General features: G+C 40.2%; 1 protein-coding gene across 1 annotated transcript; it reads right to left on the bottom strand.

The window, feature by feature from the left end:
* Positions 1–4757: 4757 nt before the first annotated feature.
* On the bottom strand, positions 4758–20052 carry klf8 (Kruppel like factor 8). The gene is made up of 6 exons (XM_029448036.1): positions 20036–20052; positions 19366–19672; positions 19053–19287; positions 15939–16050; positions 9968–10107; positions 4758–9485 (listed from the first exon to the last, which is right to left on the bottom strand). Exons 1-6 carry the CDS (start codon positions 20050–20052, stop codon positions 9304–9306), a joined length of 993 nt encoding a protein of 330 aa, XP_029303896.1. The 3' UTR covers positions 4758–9303.
* Between the last annotated feature and the right edge of the window lie 1031 nt (positions 20053–21083).

Raw genomic sequence — 21083 nt, 5'->3', positions numbered from 1 at the left:
AATGTAATATAATGTAATGTAATATAATGTAATGTAATGTAATGTAATGTAATATAATGTAATGTAATGTAATATAATGTAATGTAATATAATGTAATGTAATGTAATATAATGTAATATAATATAATGTAATATAATGTAATGTAATATAATGTAATATAATGTAATGTAATGTAATATAATGTAATAAAATGTAATATAATGTAATGTAATATAATGTAATGTAATATAATATAATGTAATATAATGTAACATAATGTAATGTAATGTAATATAATGTAATGTAATGTAATATAATGTAATGTAATGTAATGTAATGTAATGTAATGTAATATAATGTAATATAATGTAATGTAATATAATGTAATATAATGTAATGTAATGTAATGTAATATAATGTAATGTAATATAATGTAATGTGATGTAATGTGATGTAATATAATGTAATGTAATGTAATATAATGTAGAATAATGTAATATAATGTAATGTAATGTAATATAATATAATGTAATATAATGCAATGTAATGTTATGTAATGTACATTACCTGTAATGTAATGTAGAATTATGTGATGTAATGTAATATAATGTGATTTGATGTAATGTGATGTAATATAATGTAATATAATATAATGTAATATAATGTAATGTAATATAATGTAATATAATATAATGTAATATAATATAATGTAATATAATGTAATGTAATGTAATATAATATAATGTAATATAATGTAATGTAATATAATGTAATATAATATAATGTAATATAATATAATGTAATATAATGTAATATAATGTAATGTAATGTAATGTAATATAATATAATGTAATATAATGTAATGTAATATAATGTAATATAATATAATGTAATATAATATAATGTAATATAATGTAATGTAATATAATATAATGTAATATAATATAATGTAATATAATGTAATGTAATATAATGTAATATAATATAATGTAATATAATATAATGTAATATAATGTGATGTAATGTGATTTGATGTAATGTGATGTAATGTGATGTAATATAATGTAATATAATATAATGTAATATAATATAATGTAATATAATGTAATGTAATATAATGTAATGTAATGTAATGTAATGTAATATAATGTATGTAATGTAATGTAATATAATGTAATGTAATATAATGTAATGTAATGTAATATAATGTAATATAATATAATGTAATATAATGTAATGTAATATAATGTAATATAATGTAATGTAATGTAATATAATGTAATAAAATGTAATATAATGTAATGTAATATAATGTAATGTAATATAATATAATGTAATATAATGTAACATAATGTAATGTAATATAATGTAATGTAATGTAATGTAATGTAATATAATGTAATGTAATATAATATAATATAATGTAATGTAATGTAATGTAATATAATGTAATATAATGTGATGTTATGTAATGTAATGTAATATAATGTAATGTAATATAATGTAATATAATGTAATGTAATTATAATGTAATGTAATGTAATGTAATATAATGTAATGTAATATAATGTAATATAATGTAATATAATGTAATGTAATATAATGTAATATAATGTAATATAATATAATGTAATGTAATATAATGTAATGTAATATAATGTAATGTAATATAATGTAATATAATGTAATGTAATATAATGTAATGTAATGTAATGTAACATAATGTAATATAATGTAATGTAATGTAGAATAATGTAATGTAATGTAATATAATGTAATGTAGAATAATGTAATATAATGTAATGTAATGTAATATAATATAATATAATGCAATGTAATGTAATGTAGAATAATGTGATGTAGAATAATGTAATATAATGTAGAATCATGTAATATAATGTAATGTAATGTAATATAATATAATATAATGCAATGTAATGTTATGTAATGTACATTACCTGTAATGTAATGTAGAATAATGTAATATAATATAATGTAATGTAGAATTATGTGATGTAATGTAATATAATGTGATTTGATGTAATGTGATGTAATATAATGTAATGTAGAATTATGTGATGTAATGTAATATAATGTGATTTGATGTAATGTGATGTAATATAATGTAATATAATATAATCCATCCATCCATCCATCGTCTACCGCTTATCCGGGATCGGGTCGCGGGGGCAGCAGCTCCAGTAAGGAACCCCAATCTTCCCTTCTCCGGGCCACATCCTCCAGCTCCGACTGGGGGATCCCGAGGCGTTCCCAGGCCAGAGAGGAGATATAATCTCTCCACCGAGTCCTGGGTCTTCCCCGGGGTCTCCTCCCAGCTGGACGTGCCTGGAACACCTCCCTAGGGAGGCGCCCAGGTGGCATCCTTACTCGATGCCCGAACCACCTCAACTGGCTCCTTTCAACGTAAAGGAGCAGCGGCTCTACTCCGAGTCTCTCCTGATGGCTGAGCTTCTCACCCTATCTCTAAGGGAGACGCCACCCGTCTGAGAAAACACATTTCGGCCGCTTGTACCCGTGATCTCGTTCTTTCATCTTTAATGTAATATAATGTAATGTAATGTAATGTAATGTAATATAATGTGATGTAATGTAATGTAATGTAATGTAATGTAATGTAATGTAATATAATGTGATGTAATGTAATATAATGTGATGTAATGTAATATAATGTAATGTAATGTAATGTAATGTAATGTAATATAATGTAATGTAATGTAATATAATGTGATGTAATGTAATATAATGTAATGTAATGTAATGTAATGTAATATAATGTGATGTAATGTAATATAATGTAATGTAATGTAATATAATGTGATGTAATGTAATATAATGTAATGTAATATAATGTAATGTAATGTAATATAATGTGATGTAATGTAATGTGATGTAATGTAATATAATGTAATGTAATATAATGTGATGTAATGTAATATAATGTAATGTAATATAATGTGATGTACTATAATGTAATGTAATGTAATATAATGTGATGTAATGTAATATAATGTAATGTAATATAATGTAATGTAATGTAATGTAATAATGTGATGTGATGTAATGTGATGTAATGTAATATAATGTAATGTAATATAATGTGATGTAATGTAATATAATGTAATGTAATATAATGTAATATAATGTGATGTAATATAATGTGATGTAATGTAATATAATGTAATGTAATATAATGTAATATAATATAATATAATGTAATATAATGTGATGTAATATAATGTAATGTAATATAATGTAATGTAATGTAATGTAATGTAATATAATGTGATGTAATGTAATATAATGTAATGTAATGTAATGTAATGTAATATAATGTGATGTAATGTAATATAATGTAATGTAATATAATGCGATGTAATATAATGTAATGTAATATGATGTAATATAATGTAATGTAATGTAATGTAATATAATGTGATGTGATGTAATATAATGTAATGTAATATAATGTGATGTACTATAATGTAATGTAATGTAATATAATGTGATGTAATGTAATATAATGTAATGTGATGTAATATAATGTGATGTAATGTAATATAATGTAATGTAATGTGATGTAATATAATGTAATGTAATGTGATGTAATATAATGTAATGTAATATAATGTGATGTACTATAATGTAATGTAATATAATGTAATGTAATGTAATGTAATATAATGTGATGTGATGTAATGTGATGTAATGTAATATAATGTAATGTAATATAATGTGATGTAATGTAATATAATGTAATGTAATATAATGTAATATAATGTGATGTAATATAATGTGATGTAATATAATGTGATGTAATGTAATATAATGTAATGTAATATAATGTAATATAATATAATGTGATGTAATATAATGTAATGTAATATAATGTAATGTAATATAATGTAATATAATGTAATGTAATGTAATATAATGTAACATAATGTGATGTAATGTAATGTAATGTAATATAATGTAATGTAATGTAATATAATGTAATGTAATATAATGTGATGTAATGTAATGTAATATAATGTAATGTAATGTGATGTAATATAATATAATGTGATGTAATGTAATGTAATATAATGTAACATCATGTAATATAATGTAATGTAATGTGATGTAATGTAATGTAATGTAGAATAATGCAACATCATGTAATATAATGTAACATCATGTAATATAATGTAATGTAATGTGATGTAATGTAATGTAATGTAGAATAATGCAACATCATGTAATATAATGTAACATCATGTAATGTAATGTAATGTGATGTAATGTAATGTAATGTAGAATAATGCAACATCATGTAATATAATGCAACATCATGTAATATAATGTAACATCATGTAATATAATGTAATGTAATGTAATTTAATGTAATATAATGTAACATCATGTAATATAATGTAATGTAATGTGATGTAATGTAATGTAATGTAGAATAATGCAACATCATGTAATATAATGTAACATCATGTAATGTAATGTGATGTAATGTAATGTAATGTAGAATAATGCAACATCATGTAATATAATGCAACATCATGTAATATAATGTAACATCATGTAATATAATGTAATGTAATGTAATTTAATGTAATATAATGTAACATCATGTAATATAATGTAACATAATGTAATGTAATGTAATGTAGAATAATATAATATAATGTAATATAATGTAATGTAATGTAGAATAATGTAATGTAATGATTTAAAACATATAATAACACCACGGAGACACCAGGCATTAAATTGCACCAAAAACATTTTTTATTCTATAAAAGAAGAAGGGGAATAATCACAACTGTACAGGGAGAAACTGACTTTTAAACACTATGAGTCACAGTATCAAAAAGCTCACGTTTTCCTCGCTGATCTTTACACATTTGTTCTGTACAAATACAAAAAAAAGAACAAAATATTATTAATAATTGTATTATTAGAATGATAACTGCATTGCACTGAGTAAATATAGTACTGGCCCATAAGTTACTGCATTCAATAGAAAATACCTAAAACTTGTGATTTGCAGAGGAAGTGAAGGGAGGGGAGTCGAGGCACTCGCAGACTCAGTGGGGATAAAATCCGTTCAATGTTTCACCGTCAACATTCCTGCTTTTATACACCAACAGAATATTTAGAAGAATACCGAAGAAAACAACAGAAAACAACAGGAAGCAGGAAAAACACGAACACATGCATCAGTCTCCTGCAACACGTCCAACACCAGCGAAAAGACTACAGTCTGGGTCACCGTCCACAGAGCTGAGGGTCGCCCTCAGTGTGTGTGTGTGTGTGTGTGTGTGTGTGTGTGTGTGTGTGTGTGTGTGTGTGTGTGTGCTGCTCAATGTAACAAGAGTGAAGGTGCCGTGGCATCCGTCTGATTAGATACAAACATCTTGAACATTCAAACTTTTACTCCTTCAATGTCTGAAGATCAAATGTGAGGAAATGAAAACGCATATTTCAAATGTGGAAATGCTGTTTCCTGTCTGCGCCTGTGACTCTGGGACTGAGTGTAAACCCGACAAACAATCCAAAATAACAAAACAAACGTTTAGATGTGTAGCCCTGTTCCACCATTAAAGCTCACGTGTCACTGTTTTATATTTTAAATGAGGTCCAGTGCAAAAATATTAAGCTCTGTTACAATAATAAATGGATCCCTAATTAATAATTGTCAATGTGTTTGGTCTCACGTGAAGGTCTCACACACACTGACATGCTCACCAACGTCACTATAAAGCCAGAAGGCTACTCTCCATGCAACAAGTGCACAACACAAGTGGGACCGACGCGTTTCTTTAACTACCAAACAAATGTTATTAGATATGAAAAGAACACATGATGAAACGCACTTCATCAAACCAACAGAGGAAGAAGAAAGAAAAAGATTTGTTCACATTATCTAGTCAGTGTTAAAAATAGAAACCCGTTACATTTACTCTGCACTTTTGATTATATACATTTATGTACATGGATTTATCTTAATCATCTGTCATTGTCCTTAATGTCTTTATCAACAGTTTACAAAAGAAAGAAAATTGCAATCAAATGCATATACTCTTCTAGAAAGATGTGCTTAGTAACTAGTTGTTGTTTCAGTTGAAGCAGAGGGACGTCAGGAGGAAGTCTGCACTGCACAAAGAAAAGTGAATTTCATTCATATTCTCGTTTTGCTGAGACGGATTTCTCCGTGCGGCGCAGAACAGATGCAGGGTGGGGGGTCTGTTACAGGTGGGGGGGCAGGTGACGCTGCGCTCTCGCTCACTAGCATTTGAAATGACAACAACAGTGACTCCGAAGCTGAATGTGTGTTTTCCTTTTTGTTTGTGAGGATGGTGATGCTCACACACACTCGATCACACACACTCCCTCAACACGTCACACACACGTGTTCTTGATGCGGCGCGACTACCAGCTGGTGCTCCACCACCCAGAGCGAGGTCTGTGTTATGTTGCATAATCAAGTTCAGCCCCCGCCCCCCGGGTGAGAGGCTCGCCGGAAATCTGTTCAGGTTTCCAGAAATGTGCAGATCAGATTCAGCGTCAAGGTTCTCTGTTGGACAGGAAGTCACTTTTTAGAGGCTGAAAAAAACAAACTTGGTTGAAAGAGAAGCCGCCCCCCCCCCCGCCCTGGTAGAAATGCTAGCGAGGAGAGCGCTTAGTTCCCCCCGTGGTTTACATCGACCCTGGCGGCCCGACACAGCGCCCGGTCCTCACAGAGCCGCTGACAGACATGTTCACACTGCTCATTGTTTCATAATCAGCTTGACGGGAATTATTTTGTGATTTTTCTCGAGCACCCTCTTTAAATTTAGTCTGTGTTTGATCACATCCCGCCCTCAGTGCAGACCTGTCTGTGTGATCACATCCCGACCTCAGTGCAGACCTGTCTGTGTTTGATCACATCCCGCCCACAGTGCAGACCTGTCTGTGTGATCACATCCCGCCCACAGTGCAGACCTGTCTGTGTGATCACATCCCGACCTCAGTGCAGACCTGTCTGTGTTTGATCACATCCCGCCCTCAGTGCAGACCTGTCTGTGTGATCACATCCCGACCTCAGTGCAGACCTGTCTGTGTTTGATCACATCCCGACCTCAGTGCAGACCTGTCTGTGTGATCACATCCCGCCCACAGTGCAGACCTGTCTGTGTGATCACATCCCGCCCACAGTGCAGACCTGTCTGTGTGATCACATCCCGCCCACAGTGCAGACCTGTCTGTGTTTGATCACATCCCGACCTCAGTGCAGACCTGTCTGTGTGATCACATCCCGACCTCAGTGCAGACCTGTCTGTGTTTGATCACATCCCGACCTCAGTGCAGACCTGTCTGTGTGATCACATCCCGCCCACAGTGCAGACCTGTCTGTGTTTGATCACATCCCGCCCACAGTGCAGACCTGTCTGTGTGATCACATCCCGCCCACAGTGCAGACCTGTCTGTGTGATCACATCCCGCCCACAGTGCAGACCTGTCTGTGTTTGATCACATCCCGCCCACAGTGCAGACCTGTCTGTGTGATCACATCCCGCCCACAGTGCAGACCTGTCTGTGTGATCACATCCCGCCCACAGTGCAGACCTGTCTGTGTGATCACATCCCGCCCACAGTGCAGACCTGTCTGTGTTTGATCACATCCCGCCCACAGTGCAGACCTGTCTGTGTGATCACATCCCGCCCACAGTGCAGACCTGTCTGTGTGATCACATCCCACCCACAGTGCAGACCTGTCTGTGTGATCACATCCCGCCCACAGTGCAGACCTGTCTGTGTGATCACATCCCACCCACAGTGCAGACCTGTCTGTGTGATCACATCCCGCCCACAGTGCAGACCTGTCCGTCAGCAGCTCTGCTTCGCCCTCACAGATTCACTTCAGGTATTAAGGCTCAACGGGCAAGAGGTAACACAACAAGTGCCCGGAACACACACTCGTACAAATCTTAAATTCTGATTATGTGTTTGTCTCAAAACATGCACACTCACTCACAGACACACACACACACACACACACACACACACACACACACACACACACACACACACACACACACTCACAAAGGCTCCCCTGTTCCCTGCGCGAGAGTTTTACTTGTAATCTCAAACTACTTGTGTCTCCTCAGTCTTTTTCACAGAACACAACCAAAGACTCTGAAGTGTGTTTTCAAAAGGAAGGAGGAGAAAGAAACACAGAATCGAAGTCTTATTTCATAAGACGACAGCAACGACGCATAAAAAGCAAATACTATTATCCAAGAACAATGATGAAGGTGTGTGCGGGGGGGGGGGGGGGACACGCAAACGACAATAAGTTGATTGATACAATAAAAACAAATGAATCTTTATAAAGTTCACAGTCTTGTAGCTCCTTGTACCAGGGGGGGGGGGACATCTGTGTGACGTCACTACATGCACCAACACGATATCATCACACAGCTGAGGAGCTTTCTTACTAATCAAATCTAAGTTGTTGCTTGTTTGAGACTCCAAACAGCAGCAGGAACTGAGAGCAGAGTTTTCACATTTTCTACTGCAGAACTCTGAAGATTCTGCAAATGAAGTCCAATGATGTAAAAGTGTTCGACCTGATGTAACAGAAGCAGAAGGAGCGTGTAGCAGTGTGTGTTCCTGCTACACGCTGATGGTTCCTGAGCTGCTGGCTGTTCAGGAACTCAAGAGCTTGTTTTAATACGTTGTTGGTGACACATAACACCGACAGATTCAGAACTTGTATTCTTTGATCACAAGCTCCTGATTTGGATCAATAATGTGCCAAAGTTCTCAGAACGGTGAAGAGAAAGTTCTTGAGTTCCTGAAAAGGTTCCTGTGGTTCCACTCAAACACAACTCTGGATATACACAAGGAGTATTGTTGGATCAGCTGAAGTGACGTCTCTCTTGAGATTCCTCTTCTGGTTTCAGTTCAAGAACAAAACCCTCTTCCTCCTCTTCCTCCTCTTCCTCCTCCTCTTCTCCGGTGGATGGATGCATGTGACGGATGGATGAACGGCTGTTGGACGACCTTCAGTCCGTCCTTCTCTGTCTGAGGTGACGGGTGGAGCAGGAGGATGGGGGGGGACGGGACTTGCTGGGTGGACGGTGATGAAAATGATGATGATGATGCACATTCCTGATATCCCTGTGATTTCATGATGAAGAGGAGGAGGAGGAGGAGGAAGGCGAAGGAGGTACGGAGTCTTTTTTTAATCTGCTGAAGGGGGGGGGGCACTGGTACAAGATGTGCTGTGATGGATTTTGTCACAGGGTAAGGAGGGGGGGCAGAGTTCACATCATGACGTGGCGGCGGCGGTGCAGGGAGAGGTGGTCGGACCGGGAGAAGGAGCGGTCGCACTCGGTGCAGCGGAAAGGTTTGATTCCGGTGTGCTTGCGGAAATGTCGAGTCAGCTCGTCGGAGCGGGCGAAGCGCCAGGTGCAGCCCTCCCAGGTGCAGTGGTAGGGCTTCTCTCCTGGGGGGGGGGCAGGAGACAAGGAGACAAGGACAAGAATTAGGGGAGAGGAAAGGAAGGGAGGAAGGGAAGGTGGGATATTGAATGAATCTCACAGCCCGTGTAATCCTACTGGGGATTTACCACATTTCCCAGAATTCCCAACTCAGCTCAGTATAAATGTTGCTCTGCCTTTTATAGAAACAAGTCTTCACTGTGTGATTGTTCAATGTTAGTGGGAATATATGAAAGAGAGAAATGTAGTTTCCTGTTGGGCTTCCTTCCCCTTCACGTCCAGCAAACATCCTGCAGGTCTTTAGAACTGATCCACACAATATGAATTACCTGCTTTAGTGAACCTGAGCAACGTTAGTGTAAATAGAGTCGGTGCCAACAGTGCATACTAATCTATAACCATAAATAAGTGAGCATTAAAATGTCCAAAACTAAAAATGAATAATGCTTTAAGTCCCGGGTGTGCATGGTGTTTGCTCGGGGCTCACCTGTGTGTATCCTCCGGTGGGCTTTCAGGTGAGAACTCTTGGTGTAAACCTTTTTACAGCCTTCATAGTCACACATGTGGATCCGCCTCCTCCTGATGTCCGGCGAGTCTGGATCCACGGGTTCTAAGTCCATCGCCGAGCTGAGAGAAGAGAAGACACTTAGAGAGGACACTTCAGAGAGGACACTTCAGAGAGGACAATTAGAGAGGATACTTAGAGAGGACACTTCAGAGAGGACAATTAGAGAGGACAATTAGAGAGGACACTTCAGAGAGGACACTTAAAGAGGACACTTAGAGAGGACACTTCAGAGAGGACACTTCAGAGAGGACACTTCAGAGAGGACACTTCAGAGAGGACACTTTAGAGGACACTTAAAGAGGACACTTAAAGAGGACACTTAGAGAGGACACTTAAAGAGGACACTTAGAGAGGACACTTCAGAGAGGACACTTAGAGAGGACACTTCAGAGAGGACACTTCAGAGAGGACACTTAGAGAGGACACTTCAGAGAGGACACTTAGAGAGGACACTTAGAGAGGACACTTAGAGAAGACACTAGAGAGACACTTAGAGAGGACACTTAGAAGAGGACACCTTAGCAGAGGACACTTAAAGAGGACACTTCAGAGAAGACACTTCAGAGAAGACACTTAGAGAGGACACTTAGAGAGGACACTTAGAGAGGACACTTAGAGAGGACACTTCAGAGAGGACAATTAGAGAGGTCACTTAGAGAGGACACTTCAGAGAAGACACTTAGAGAGGACACTTAGAGAGGACACTTAGAGAGGACACTTAGAGAGGACAATTAGAGAGGACACTTAAAGAGGACACTTAGAGAGGACACTTAGAGAGGACACTTCAGAGAGGACACTTAGAGAGGACACTTCAGAGAGGACACTTAGAGAGGACACTTCAGAGAGGACACTTAAAGAGGACACTTAAAGAGGACACTTCAGAGAGGACACTTCAGAGAGGACACTTAGAGAAGACACTTCAGAGAGGACAATTAGAGAGGACACTTAAAGAGGACACTTAGAGAGGACACTTAGAGAGGACACTTCAGAGAGGACAATTAGAGAGGACACTTAGAGAGGACAATTAGAGAGGACACTTCAGAGAGGACAATTAGAGAGGACACTTAGAGAGGACAATTAGAGAGGACAATTAGAGAGGACAATTAGAGAGGACACTTAGAGAGGACACTTAGAGAGGACAATTAGAGAAGACACTTAGAGAGGACACTTAGAGAGGACACTTCAGAGAGCACACTTAGAGAGGACACTTCAGAGAGGACACTTCAGAGAGGACAATTAGAGAGGACAATTAGAGAGGACACTTAGAGAGGACACTTAGAGAGGACACTTAGAGAGGACACTTGGAGAGGACACTTGGAGAGGACACTTAGAGAGGACACTTCAGAGAGGACACTTAGAGAGGACACTTCAGAGAGGACACTTAGAGAGGACACTTCAGAGAGGACACTTCAGAGAGGACACTTAGCGAGGACACTTCAGAGAGGACACTTCAGAGAGGACACTTCAGAGAGGACAATTAGAGAGGACAATTACAGAAGACACTTAGAGAGGACACTTCAGAGAGGACAATTAGAGAGGACACTTCAGAGAGGACACTTAGAGAGGACACTTCGAGAGGACACTTAGAGAGGACACTTCAGAGAGGACACTTAGAGAGGACACTTAGAGAGGACACTTAAAGAGGACACTTCAGAGAGGACACTTCAGATAGGACAATTAGAGAGGACAATTAGAGAGGACACTTCAGAGAGGACAATTAGAGAGGACACTTAAAGAGGACACTTGGAGAGGACACTTAGAGAGGACACTTACAGAAGACACTTAGAGAGGACACTTCAGATAGGACAATTAGAGAGGACAATTAGAGAGGACACTTCAGAGAGGACAATTAGAGAGGACACTTAGAGAGGACACTTAAAGAGGACACTTAGAGAGGACACTTAGAGAGGACACTTAGAGAGGACACTTAGAGAGGACAATTAGAGAGGACACTTCAGAGAGGACACTTCAGATAGGACAATTAGAGAGGACAATTAGAGAGGACACTTCAGAGAGGACAATTAGAGAGGACACTTCAGAGAGGACAATTAGAGAGGACACTTAAAGAGGACACTTGGAGAGGACACTTAAAGAGGACACTTGGAGAGGACACTTGGAGAGGACACTTAGAGAGGACAATTAGAGAGGACACTTCAGAGAGGACACTTCAGATAGGACAATTAGAGAGGACAATTAGAGAGGACAATTAGAGAGGACACTTCAGAGAGGACAATTAGAGAGGATACTTAGAGAGGACACTTCAGAGAGGACAATTAGAGAGGACAATTAGAGAAGACACTTAGAGAGGACACTTCAGAGAGGACAATTAGAGAGGACACTTCAGAGAGGACACTTCAGATAGGACAATTAGAGAGGACAATTAGAGAGGACAATTAGAGAGGACAATTAGAGAGGATACTTAGAGAGGACACTTCAGAGAGGACAATTAGAGAGGACACTTAGAGAGGACACTTCAGATAGGACAATTAGAGAGGACAATTAGAGAGGACAATTAGAGAGGATACTTAGAGAGGACACTTCAGAGAGGACACTTAGAGAGGACACTTAGAGAGGACACTTAGAGAGGACACTTAGAGAAGACACTTCAGAGAGGACAATTAGAGAGGACACTTAAAGAGGACACTTAGTTATATGTGTGATGGACAGGAGGTCATTGGACAAACTGTGTTTGATGTCATACAGTTGTATTTATGGTTATAAAAAATAAACAAATAAAATCCTAAATCTGAAATTAGATGAAGACATTATTTACAAAACACAAATAAATAAATAAAATGTGATATAAGTAGAAAAGAGTCAGAAATAATGTGAAACTAGTGTGGTGGTAAAATGTGTCTCATCGGCTTCAGGTTGTAGTTCATGTTCGGGCCACTGGGGGGCGTCAGAGAGTCACAGCTGCACACACCTGCACTGAGTCTCAGTGTCTTCTCACCCCAACATGTTTTATTCCTTCTTTCCTCATAGCAACTAAAGAGAAACTGCATCTCTCTCCCTCTGACGTTCATGTTCTGATGTCAGTGATCAAGTTCTGTTCTGTGATATTCTCATGTAGTTATAATATTTATCTGATTAACATGTAGATAAAGTTCTCTGTCCCTCCCCAGACATTTAACACGGAGGTGTGACGCAAACTGCATTACGAAACCATGTTTATATCTCAGCCCTGCCCAACAACACACTCACACACACACACACAGCAGATTACAGCACTAAGCTAACTGTCGACGTCCACACCCTGAATTTCAGTTACATTCAGGCGGCCTCGCCTACTGGGTGTGGCAGGAGCTCCGTCCTGATTTACTAATAAACATATTGGACACACACACATGCACACACATGAACACACACACACACACACACACACCACACACACACACACACACACACACACACACACACACACACACACACTACTGTTACTGTTCTTGTGCAATCCTTCACTGCCACACTAACCTTCACTCTGAAGCCTTGAGCCTCACATGTAACAACCTTTCAAATGTCCACACTGTACTTGAGAGGACCGAAAGCACTGACACCAACACACACAAACACACACACTGTGTTACAGCGTCTGCAGTGTGTTCAGCTGTACAGAGGTTACATAAGGTTATATAAGTGTCCAGTCATGGCAGCGCTGCTGTAACATTATGAGTCAGGAGGCTGCAGGGGAAGAAGGTGAACCACACAAAGACTACATTTCCCATGAACCCTGCTGTGCATTAGTGCCTCTCTCATCGACTCCTATCATGGACTTTACGTCCTGTCAACAGATATACACACGTGTGATTTATAATGGAGCGTTGCTGCACCAGGAGCCACGTCTCTAAATGTGACGCAAACTTCAAACAAATTCTGCAAAAATCTGTACAAAGAAATGCAAATGTTTCCATCCACTACTGTTATGTGCTTTACTAAGAGTGGAGACATTTGTGTAGTCTGGAAACTTTGCAGAAGAAGAGGTCGCAGCAAGATCAGACGAATGACGCAATGTACACAATGATGACGTGCTGCTTTCTTCAGAAGAGTTCCTCTTTTTTTAGAAATATCGTCAACTGAGGGTGAACCAGGTCTATCTGACACATAGGACAGATGTGAGGTCTGTGTCTCAAACGTCTTTAAAGTGAACAGGGTCTATCTGCATCACTCATTTATGCAGAGTTTATATATATTTGCTGAGTCAGTGAGATCTACAAAGGTCTATCTCCACATGTTCAAGCATCATGTTAGTATCACAAAGGTCTCTCTGCTGACAACCAATAGCAGGGCGGGAAATTAATCACGTGATCATTTGAAGCACAGGAAGAACTTATTCAGAACGTTTTGCTGCCGACTGTTTTATATGTAATCTAGTAGATAGTAGTTCAAGTTAAGATCATTAGTAGTTCAAGTTAAGATCATTGGTAGTTGAAGTTAAGATCATTAGTAGTTCAAGTTAAGATCATTAGTAGTTCAAGTTAAGATCATTAGTAGTTCAAGTTAAGATCATCAGTAGTTCAAGTTAAGATCATCAGTAGTTCAAGTTAAGATCATTAGTAGTTCAAGTTAAGATCATTAGTAGTTCAAGTTAAGATCATTAGTAGTTCAAGTTAAGATCATCAGTAGTTCAAGTTAAGATCATCAGTAGTTCAAGTTAAGATCATTAGTGGTTCAAGTTAAGATCATTAGTAGTTCAAGTTAAGATCATTGGTAGTTCAAGTTAAGATCATTAGTAGTTCAAGTTAAGATCATCAGTAGTTCAAGTTAAGATCATCAGTAGTTCAAGTTAAGATCATTAGTAGTTCAAGTTAAGATCATCAGTAGTTCAAGTTAAGATCATCAGTAGTTCAAGTTAAGATCATCAGTAGTTCAAGTTAAGATCATCAGTAGTTCAAGTTAAGATCATTAGTAGTTCAAGTTAAGATCATCAGTAGTTCAAGTTAAGATCATTAGTCGTTCAAGTTAAGATCATCAGTAGTTCAAGTTAAGATCATTAGTAGTTTAATAAAAAGTCTTACAACATTCAGATTTATTAACAAGTATAATTTTCACTTTTAAGTTTCCTGCCACGTGGAACTTGTGTAAACATTTAGAGCTTAAAATGAAGCTAAGTTGCATAAAATACAGTTGAGGTTAAATCTTCGGGGGGGGGGGGGGGGGGGGGGGGGGGGGGGGGGGGGGGGGGGGGGTGGGGGTGGGGGGGGGGGGGGGGTGGGGGGGGGGGGGGGGGGGGGGGTTGGGGGGGGGGGATGTCAGAGAGACTTGGGACTCTGGTGTTCCAACAATAGAACCACAAAGGTCTATCTGCACAATGAGTTTAGTTTCTACCCATAATGCACTGAATTGGTCCAAACAGTGTTAACTTCACTACCTAGTGTGCAGCATGTGATGTGTCAACATGTGTTGGAGTTGGTTTTATAGTGTCCACGTTATGAACTGCTGAACTTTCAAATGCGTTTTTCTCAGAACTGGTCAAAGTGAAGATAGACCTTGTTCACCCCCTCAGTTGACGAAATGTTGAAAGCATCCTCTGTGTGTCTCAGAACATAAAACATCAAGTCTTCTTCTTCTGGTGATCTACTGCTTACCGTTTACACCACGTCACTGATATTAATCAAACGCAATATTTTAACCTCTTGTCTTCAAACTGAAGCTGCTGCACTTGTTGTGTAAATGTCCTCCCGTCAATGTGGCTCTACTTCCTGCTTCACATTTCCATTCTTTGCAGTCCTCATGAAAACATTGCTCCACAGCGCCACTAGTGGCAGAAACCCCCACTCTTATCAGCGTGTCACATTTAGCAGGAATGTTCCCCTCTCATATCTGGATATTATTGCACACACACACACGGGCGTGGGAACATTCTTGTGTGTGCACCTGTGGCTGGACTCACCGCTGGTCGAGGCTCTGGACGCTGAGGGAGGCCGATCCCGACTCTGTACCGCTCTCTGCATCGCTGTCGCTCTGATACTCCACCGGAGACGTTGAACCTGGCTTAATGCGAACTGCAGAGGCCGACGGGGGAGTAAAGATGGACAGATGGGACAGAAAGAAGAAACAGTGGTGGGAATAGAAAGAGAGGAAAATAAGACGGATTGATGAAGGGAGACGGAGAGCATGAGACGCCAGAGAAAGAGATGCATCGGGGGGGGGGGGGGGGGGGGGGGGGGGAGCAGAAGTGAGAAGAATGGAGGGAGAAGAGGAGGAAACAGACCGCAGGGGGTTAATAACTTCTTAAGAGATTCCAGCAATTTAGCAAGACAAAGCCTGGCTGCAAGTGTGTGTGTGTGTGTGTGTGTGTGTGTGTGTGTGTGTGTGTGTGTGTGTGTGTGTGTGTGTGTGTGTGTGTGTGTGTGTGTCCTCGTTTCTACATCTTTCTCAGGACTACTTAACTTTCTGTTAACAGAAAAGTCTTCCAAGTCTTTCTGTCTTTCTCCTCAACAACCTTTAACAATGTCAGCGCAGGGGGACGACGACGTGAACAGATGTTAACCACAAATATTCTGCAGAACTCAGACGATGCTAATTAGCAATTAAGTGAAAGACAAAGCTCTGGAGGCTCAGAAGGCTGCTCGTCCTCCAGTCGAGACAAGCTGTTAGAAATACCAACACATTCTGCTCTTAACATTTTAAGGTGCGGTCTCGCTTTGATAGCTGAGAGCGATCAACAACAACATGGGGGGGGGGACTTCTCATGACTTAACAGCATCAGTTATCATGAAAAGACATTTTTAAATTGCAATATTTAAAGAATAATCCTATAATTGTGATCTGAGCTGATTATAGTTGCGCACATGATACATGTAATCCAACCCTCTCCTGCGACGTGATGATCTGATCATCAACTCTTCATCACTGGATGTAATGTCATCACATTATCATATTGATTTATTGAGTCAGAGACCTTGTGATGTGTGTAGATCTCTGTGGTCGGAGGACTAATTCATTTAGTGCGACCCCCACCCCCCCACCCCCAATTCTCTCGCTCCTGCTTCACTCCCTCGTCTCTCGTCCCTCAAAACTTCCCGAGACCGAAGATGAAAACACGACACGAGCAATTTGTGCTTTAAAATCGGAGCGAGATTTAAAATTCTTTAGGTCTGAAAACATAATGAATGAAAAGTGAAGCCCCCCCCTCCCCCGTCTATCTGCAGGAATGTGGCAGAAATACTGTTCGAAGTCCACGCAGCCTGCAGAGAGCAGGGAGGGAGGGGGGGGGGGGGCTGGGAGGGGTGACGCAAGGAATTTGGGTGGAGTATCTGTGTGTGTGTGTTGGTATGGAGAGGGTCACACACCAAAAGAAGAGTTCTTTGTCTCTGGAGACAATTATTCCCCCCCCCCCCCCCTCCAATGTTGCAGCTTTCCTTTTTCAACCCATCTCCTCTGCTGTCGACCCCTGCAACCTCTCCTCACCCCTCGACCCACCCCCACCCAGTCTGACTCCTCTCCTCCATCAGAGCCTACCTATCCCCCCCCCCCCCCCCCCATCACTCCCCGTGTCGGGCTCATATCTCCTCTTTGTTTCTCTTCATGCAGCAACAAAGCAGAATCTCAATACGAGATGTTATGATCCCATTAAAGGCTCATCATCAGCTGTTCAGCCGGAGCTGCACATCCAACGCTCGCGGTTACGTTCAGTTTGGGCGCCAAAACCTCTGGAAGAACGTGATGGAGTTGGTTCAAATGAGTACGCCTGCGTTTGTCAAGTCACGCCCGCTGGAACGCCAAGTTCTCAGTCAAGAGTACACGTGTTATTCTCTCCTCCCAAAGAAGGACAACGTGTAAATACTTCTCTCACCACAGGAGGGATTTGAAAAGCATGCTGGGAAATGAATGAGTTAGAAGCGGTAACACAACGAAGGAAGTTATAACTGTGATGAGGTCCGACTGTGCGAGAGCATCTGCAGATTCCTCGACACATTCTGAGAGTCGCTGCCTTCCTCGTTTACATTCCTGAGTGGAGGCACTGCTTTGGATTACAAGCCAAGGTGAACCAAACGCACTTTACTGCAGTTTGTCCAAAGGGTGGAGGCTTGTTTCACCAGCTTGCCTGAGCAAATGCAGAGTTTCCCCCGGTGTTTACTCAGCGATGGATTACGCCTCCTTTAACCTCTCCGTCCAGTGTTGCTTAACAGGAATCGACTGGATAAGGAGCTCATGATTAGCCGACATGATGACAGCATGACTTCTCTCTCACTGCTTCTTCACTATTGATCACCAGAGAGTCTCGTCCGGAGGTTTTAGGAGCAGAAGTTAAAAAGCGACAGATAATTCCTCAGCCCCCTGATGTTCCTCGACCACCGTGAGCTCCCAGTCGGATCCATAAGACTTGACTTCATCAGCTCATGAGATGTTCGTGATCAGGAACTCAGAACTTCTTTCTACAACATGTAACTTTCCACAAGTTTCCTCATTCAGGTGGGAACATCAATCACGTGGCACATATGGAGAGCTTCAAAGATAGACAAGTCCAACATATCACTAACCACAAACACAAGCTCTCCCTGGAGACACACGGTTCTCCTCTGAGACCGAGAGCCGCCTGCACAGAACCAGGAAGAAGAGAGTGAAAGAAATACAAGAGGAGACGTTTGGAAATCTAACAACCATCTCAAAGTGCTTCCTCTTCCTGAAGGACATTGCTTTTAAACAACCGTCCATGTGTAATGTCCCATCCAGACATCCTGTGTCAACATAAGAGATGCATGTTGCATCGTGACTTTAAAGTTTCCACACGGTGTTTGATGCGGGTCATCTTGGAGCAGCACTGGTGGTACCGGTGGCTTCAGCAGAAGCAGTAAAGGACATATTAAGAACGACTGACTTCTTCAGAGCTTGTAAAAGTCTGTTTTTTGGATTCAGATTTGTCTCTTGTTCTTACGTCACATGCGTATAAACAGAATCAGGGTTCTTGCACCTTTTTTAACATGACATTCAAGGACTTTCCAGGCACAATTCCCTTCACATTGTAATGGCGATATATCAGTGGGTTCTTTGTATCACTCACCAGATCCTTCTGAGCGCCCATCACTGCCTATGAGCGGCACTGTAATGGCTGCCGTGGCGAAGCCGTCGGTAGGCATGGTGGTGTAGACAACAGGCAGCGACTGCACCACCACTGGGATGGTCTGGAGCTGCCCCACCTTGGTGGGCATGCTGACCGAGGGGATCGTATGGATGACGTGGAGGATCTGCTGACCCCCGGCGCCCTGAGTGGCCAAGATGGAGCCTGGAGTGAGGACCTAGTGGGGCGAGAGGAGGGGAATAATGATCGGTGGCTCACGGCACAGCTTCAATGCAACAGTGGAGGAGGTCGTTACCATGGAGCCTATCGACTGTATTGCAGAGGGGACGGGTGTAGCCGAGAGGCTGGATTGGGTCAGGATGTCGCTGGGTGCGGGGTTGACCGTGATGCTCGTTAGAAAAGCAGGGAGCGAGGAGGAGCGGGGCTTGTTGAGCGACAGGTCAACGGGTTCGGTCTGGTCCTCGGCGGGGGACGGTTCGGGCGAAGACGGCTCCGTCTTACAAACTGGCTCCGTCTTCACCTTCAGATCCGTTGGCTGTGAGCAGTCGTCACCTACACCTGCCTGCTGGAGGAGCACAGGAAGAGACGAGGAGGTTAGAGAGCTGGACAAACATCAGGATAAGATTCAGATTCATCATTCTGATTACTTTCAACCGTAATCAGCATTACTATGATCATCTATTCTTGTTGTAAATGTTCATGGTTTCCTGATTGGTCATTTATTATTCCAACTTTAACATCCTGAACTTTGCTCAGTCAACTTATATCCTCAACATCAGACTTTCTTCTAACTGGCAAACTGAAGTATTAATTAACTGAAGTGATCACAGTTAAGTGACACACGCAGCTTTATTGTTTCCAAAGCCAGCAGGAGCCACACGACCCCCCAACACAGATGATCTCATTACTTTTATCTAATTCAGCTGGAGACGCACCGCCGAGGGTTGTAAACTTCTGCCCGTCACCTGGACGTAATGCACATATTCATATTCATATTCATATTCATATTCATATATATATATATATATATATATATATATATATATATATATATATGTCATAGAGGTGCAAAGGACAAGTATCCCATTAATGTTCTGCACAGTGTTGACAGCTAACATCAGTAACATCAGCGTCATGAAATATCTACTTCTTTAGACAGAAAGACAAAGAAACAAGTCTTTTAAAAACCCACCAAGACAGACATTTTATTTTTTATTTTACTTTCTTTTTATAAATGTCTTTATCTCTCTAACGCGCTTCTTGAAATCCTTGTTTGTATCAATGATCTTCTTTAAAATGTTAGTTTTAAGACTCGCTATCATTGCAGCTGAATGGACGTAAACAAAACACTCAAGAAGAGACGTTAACTACAACTCCCAGGGTGCATTTTGGTTCAAAGCATTCAATCAATTCATTCAATTCGATCTCATCATCTGATTTGCATCAGTAAACAGGACATTTCTCCACCACCTCTGCAGCTGAGGCACTTGCAACTTGAATCAGGCGTTTTCATATCAAGCGCTAGATCGCTCAGCCTCCTCAGAGGACGAGAGCACCCCACTCTCCACAGACATCCAGAGCTCAGCTGCCATGTAGCTCCAACACACAGGGAACAATGGCTGCTGTGTGGGATCCTGGGGGGAGGTGGAGGAGAGACGGAGAGAGAAGGAATGGACGGGTATAGAGAGAGACTGGTACTGATTAAGAGAGGGAGCAGCAGTCCAGGAGTTGGCCTCCGTCCAGTTCAGCTGAGCGTAGCTCCGCTCTGGATGAGGAGAGGGTGGAGGCTCCACTACGCCCTTTTATCGGGTCGCACAGTTCAGCTGGAGGCTGGGCTGTGCAACGGTTTGACGGTGGCAAATATAAATGTTGGTAAGTGAACTAACATGACAACCGGCGTTAAGTGAGAGTGGTGGAGGTGTCAAGTCACAAGAAGGACAACCAGACAACCAAACTCTTCTTCATGTGTCCAATAAAACGCTGAATTGTTGTTCTAGTGTCATCATCAATCAT

This window comes from Cottoperca gobio, chromosome 14 (genome assembly GCF_900634415.1).
Source record: "Cottoperca gobio chromosome 14, fCotGob3.1, whole genome shotgun sequence".
Classification (NCBI taxonomy): domain Eukaryota; kingdom Metazoa; phylum Chordata; class Actinopteri; order Perciformes; family Bovichtidae; genus Cottoperca; species Cottoperca gobio.
This window is presented reverse-complemented; position numbering and strand designations above follow the sequence as displayed.

What these genes read in the sequence shown, in the direction of transcription:
- klf8 (XM_029448036.1), bottom strand. An exon ending in GTCCAGAGCCTCGACCAGCG is followed by an intron (nt 10,108 to 15,938) that starts GTGAGTCCAGCC and finishes CTCTTCTCTCAG; the next exon opens with CTCGGCGATGGACTTAGAAC. An exon ending in CCACCGGAGGATACACACAG is followed by an intron (nt 9,486 to 9,967) that starts GTGAGCCCCGAG and finishes CCCCCCCCCCAG; the next exon opens with GAGAGAAGCCCTACCACTGC.